The following is a 5,135-nucleotide window of genomic DNA, read 5'->3' as shown; positions in this document are numbered from 1 at the left end:
AAGAGCGTCAGACTCTTTGCTACTTGTCAAAAAGCTTCTGTGAGAATGTACCGGAGATTCACGGTACCTGGTTTGGTTTGAAACGCAGCCTTCTTGATTGGCGTAGGGGCAGATGAAGGGGGGACTGCAAAAATGGTGGGAACTGCAAAAAATAACTGCCAATTTACCTTAGTTTCTTACCATATTGTGAGTGTGCATCAATTTACAAACAGCTTTCCACAACCTATCACGTGTTCAATTGATTGCTTCTTTCCCAGAATGCCCTTCCTCCTACAGCAGTGGTGAGGAGCTGTGCCGAAAATTAGAGGAACTACAGCAGTTCCTGAAACGAGAACCAGAACATGAAGAGGAAGTAGATGTTCTCAACATCAGCGAGCCATTAAAAATAAACATTAAGAAAGAACAGGAGGAGAAACAAGAGGAGATGAAGTTCTACATGGCTTCCTTGCCGGCATCAGAGTTTGTGAGGGACGCTGCAGAGAAGGTAGTAAGTGAATGACAAAGCTAATAAGAATTGTTGTTAAGCTAGTTGTGGTCTTACGTTGATTTAGTTGCCTTTCTCTTATCTATATGAGCCTCTGAATGCTTCATGGAAGTTTTTATAAACGCCCTGGAAATATTGGACCTTCTGACTTGTGACGCTCAGCTGGCCAGTGCTGGCAGGAGAAGTGAAGTGTGCCAGCCGGGAGGTCATTTCAGAGTAGCTGTGTGGCAGGGCTTAGTACCAGAAGAGTCATCCTGGAAGGCTGGAAGCAAGGGGAAATGAGGGGAGAGGAGCACTGGCACTGAATTCTTCTTGTCCCGTCACGTGAAAGATTTGGACTTGTTGCTTGGCCCAGTGCTGTTCAAGAGCAGCTCCTGAAGTAGTGTTGCAGCACAGCTTAGACCACAGCAAACTTCTCTGCCGCTTGGATTTCTTCCCCCTATTCAAATTAGGGTAAAAGAAAGGGAGAGGGTGATCTGTCAGAGCAGCAGGAAGGAAAGAGAGTGACTCGCCGCTGTGGCGGGAGCAGCAGGAGGGGTTCGCATGCAGCACTGCGGGGAGAAAGCAAGGATCTCCATCTCCACCTGAGGTGCTACATCAAGGGACAAGTGTTTGGTTCTGCAAGTGTTGCAGGACACTGGGTGGCAGTGTGGGCGGTCGGAAGATTACGTGCTTACGTGCTTACGTTACAGGAATGCAGTAACCACCCACAATGGGCGAGGCTTAGTGGGAGAATGTGTTCATTACATAATAAAGTGCCATTTTGCATCTTCTATATTAGAAACGAGTGCATAAATGACCCTCGACGGCAGAGGTCGAGTGCCCTGTATCACAGCTAGTTGCCACATGCAAGTGTATCTAGTGTCTTGCTACAGAGGTGAGGAGGGCACAGGCGTGATGAGAGCGAGACTGGGGATGAAACACTCTTGATGTGGAACTTTTGTGCCTGGAGTACTGGTTAAAGCGGTTTCAGTTGCCATAGCAAGGTGCGGAGAAGGGGTGACTAGATGGACTGAATATATGTACAGTTTGAAAATGGAGCTTCCATTCTCAATCCAAAGGTACCCAATGCAGCCTGGGTTTTGTGCGGTCTTTCTGGAACAAAAATTAAACGCTGCTTTTGTTTCTTCTGTGTTTTAGAGGCGTTTCTGCAGGCTCTTCTAATGGTCAAGCTTCATTTTCTCTGGATTTTTTTTTTTTAAATGAAGCCTGACATTATACTGCTTCTGCAGTGTCTGCTTGCTTGTTTTTTAACTGCCCTTTGTAATAGAGTTTTTTCTGTTAAGCTCATTCTCATCTAATCTGTAGCACAATGTGGGTTGTGTTATTTGATTTAATTTTTTCTTTTCTCTCTCGTATTTTATAGATAGGGATTTCTTTTCAGCCTGCTGAGGTACAAAAGAACGTTTATGCATCAGTAATAGAAGATATGATTTTAAAGGTAAGAAATTACTTCACAGTAAGAACTTTTCTGTAACTGTGTTGGCCCAGTAATGTAGAAAAAAGGGTGGAATATCCTTATTAATATATATTTATCAGATCAGGAGATGCAGAGTCTGATGTCTTTGTGCATGTATAGAAAGACACACAGCTGGCCAGAGAGAGTCATACCCCTCTGTGTGTGTTTCCAGCTTTCTAACTGATGTGTCAGCTTGGACAGAGGAGTGATGTGCAGACTCTGGCTGCCAGTACAATGCTGACTCTGTAGTTTTGAAAGTACCCCTTACTTGGTCCTGCCCCTCAGAACTTGAGGGGAAACTGCCAGAGTTCTGTGAGACTTGATTATTTTATACAAACTTGGCTTTTTTTTCCCATAAAACACAGTAGGAAGTCTACCTTATAGGAGAAACTATTTCTCTGACATGATAACTTCTGGAAAAACAGAGACAGTTTCTTTGCAGAGCTTTGAACAGCAGCATTGGAGTTCTTGGGTTTGGGCTGAAGGCTAACAGAGATTATTTTTAGCAGTGCTCTGCTCTATTTCAAGCCAAAGACAATTATGGGGGGTTGTTTATACAGGCTGCTGCTTATCAGGAGATCGGTTTTACAAACGCTAATTGATTCCAGGTTACACACACTCACATGCACACTTCTGCTGTGCTCTCTGTTACTTACCAGAGCTGAACTCAGATACAGATACATCCATTTTTGGACGCAGATTCTAACCATCAGATTGCTCCGTTACAATGGAACAATGTAAGTTAGGCCAGCTCTCCTGACTGAACGTCCCAGAAACCTCCGGTCTAGTCTTGTTACAGGCACAGAAAGCCAAGAGCCTTAATTAGCTTTTGATTGAACCTTGATTAAGCCACGTATGTAGGGCATAGGGCTGCTGTCTGCTTGCTGTCCAGGCTCAGAGGCTTTTGTGAAAGTGTCTCTTGACAGGGAGCAGCCAACAAGCGTCTCCTGACTCCCAGGAGAATAGCTGGAATCTGCCACGTACAAAGCAAGCTCTGGGGTATGAGAGCAAGGGCCCTAAGCGGCTTGCTGAAGCACAGGCTCTGGATCCACCGTGCTGTGCACATTCTGCTCTGCAAGTCCAGAGAGAAACCAGGCCGGGCAGTTTTAGTCTGAGCTCTGTGCACCTCTAGGTCTCTCCCCTTTTGTTAAATTCACTCAGTTCTTATTACTGTGCTCATAAAAATTGGGCATCTTGAACTGTCCCCCGCTGACGGAATACAGGATTGAGGTGAGGCAGAATTTCTGCTGCTCTTAAACTGATACTGCAGCACCTGGCGTGTTCCTTTCCTCTTGTCATAATGCTGTATCCTAATGCTGTCTTGTCACAGGCCACTGAACAGCTTATGAGCGATATCCTACGGCAAGCGCTGGCCGTGGCGTACCAGACAGCTCCTCACAACAGGTACAGCAGCTGCTGCTTCCCTACCCTAGCACTAAGGGCTGAACTGCTTGAGGAGTTCAGTCAGAGGTTGTGTGATCAGACCACATGAGTGAGGGAGTTTATGAACTATATTCTGGGAAGATCCAGACCTTATGAGGGGGTTTGTCATCTCCTAGCTCCATAGTGGTAAAAGATGGAAACAATATATTGACAGCATTAAAAACTGAGGCAGGATTATCTGGTGGTGTCACGCTCAAAGGCAGATGACCTGTTTCTACAGAGTGACGTTGGAAAGACCTCCTCACTCTTGTCCATCTCAAGTTACCGTGCAGTTACCCACAGTTGCCAGAACTTGAACAACCTAAATAATTTTTGTTTTACTGATACACTTTTTCTGGCTCAAGATCCTGAGTGATTTTTATGGTAACAATTAGGCCATGTTTTCATTTCTGTTCAGCAGCATGATTTGGGATAGCTTGAAATTGGAAAAAAAAAAAAACAAAACAAACCACCAAATCACTACAAGAAAATACTTAGTTTAAATATTTACTTGTATGCAATATATAAATATTGATATCATGTATTAAACATGTGTATGTGTTATATATAGAAATATGTACACATAGTCTGTGCTGCAGAAGTTCAAGAATTAATACTGCAGCACTTGATTTTCCTGTCCCAGTGCCCAGGATGCTTCCCCCAGGCGTTTGAGAGTGGCATTTTTATGCTGTGACACTTTAATGCTGTTCCTGTGTAGCTATTACACTTGCTCTTTTATACTTATTTTTTTTAATCGGTCTTTTTTCTTTTTTGTTCCCCCGTTAGTAAATTTATTGACTTGCTGCTTTATGGACACGTGTCTTTTTGTGTATTAAAACAGCATCTCTGATGCATTCCCTGCAGGACTCCAAGAGAGATCACAGTGATGAATATTCACAAAGCCATCTGTAATATTCCCTTTCTTGACTTCCTCACAAACAAACATATGAAGATACTAAATGAGGAACAATGAAATAGAGCAGCGAAGATGCTACAGGACAGGTGGATTTATGACTGAAGTTGGGTTGACAAATCCAGTATTTCTGTAGGACACTTACATACATTTATAACATTGGGCTACTAGATTGTTACCTCCGATTAAAGATGCACCTTAATGCAACAAAATGATGCTCTTGTTCCAAATCAAGCTGTTAAATGTCAGTGTTTACTTGGTAAGTGTATGTTCAGTGGCTGAACAGACATTGTCAGTTCGCATCGAGTTGCCGGCTGTGGGATCCTCCACAGGCCTGGTCCCTCCAAGACAGCTGTACTGATGGGATGGGATCGATCGTGGTTGTTCAGAAAAGAAATGATGCTTTTCGATGCGGTCTGTACGTGTGAGTTGGTTTCCCCATGCAGTGGGCAGAGCAGTCGCTTTGGCACTCCAAATACGAGGAAGGCCAAAGCCGCTTTCAAAGGAGGGCCATTTGAGTAGGTGGGTGGGTTGGTTGGTGAGCTTGGGGTGTGGGGGAGCAGAAGGCCAATGGCTGTGACAGACTGCCAGTCCTGCCCGAGCGTGATGTGTGTGACTGAGAACACAGCTGGGTAGGCTTATCACTAGCTTATTCAGCTAAGTGTCTCCTCACCAGATTCCTTGCCTCTCTAGAGGGGGTGTCAGACTCCAGCTTTCTTTGAGCACGTGCCAGTCTACCCTTCCTGAGGTGACAATCAGGATGAAGAAACCATGGTCAGGCTGTCTAAGATTTGGCTGACCACTTGTCCTGCATGGGAAAGGAGAGGAGCAAGGACAGTGTTCAGTGCATGTGGGCT

General features: G+C 44.6%; 1 protein-coding gene across 1 annotated transcript in view; it reads left to right on the top strand.

Moving 5' to 3' along the window:
- Positions 1 to 4,645, top strand: part of YEATS2 (YEATS domain containing 2) — a 44,863-nt gene extending 40,218 nt beyond the window's left edge. The window contains exons 27-30 of the mRNA XM_010133375.1: positions 258 to 484; positions 1,851 to 1,925; positions 3,274 to 3,347; positions 4,230 to 4,645. Coding sequence (XP_010131677.1) covers positions 258 to 484; positions 1,851 to 1,925; positions 3,274 to 3,347; positions 4,230 to 4,338 — 485 coding nt within the window. The 3' untranslated portion in view covers positions 4,339 to 4,645. The remainder of the gene's footprint in view (positions 1 to 257; positions 485 to 1,850; positions 1,926 to 3,273; positions 3,348 to 4,229) is intronic.
- The last annotated feature ends 490 nt before the right edge of the window (positions 4,646 to 5,135 follow it).

The sequence above is a fragment of the Buceros rhinoceros genome, unplaced genomic scaffold, assembly GCF_000710305.1.
Source record: "Buceros rhinoceros silvestris isolate BGI_N320 unplaced genomic scaffold, ASM71030v1 scaffold12113, whole genome shotgun sequence".
Lineage (NCBI taxonomy): Eukaryota > Metazoa > Chordata > Aves > Bucerotiformes > Bucerotidae > Buceros > Buceros rhinoceros.
Note: the sequence above shows the minus strand (reverse complement) of the source record. Positions and strands in the feature narration are given on the sequence as shown.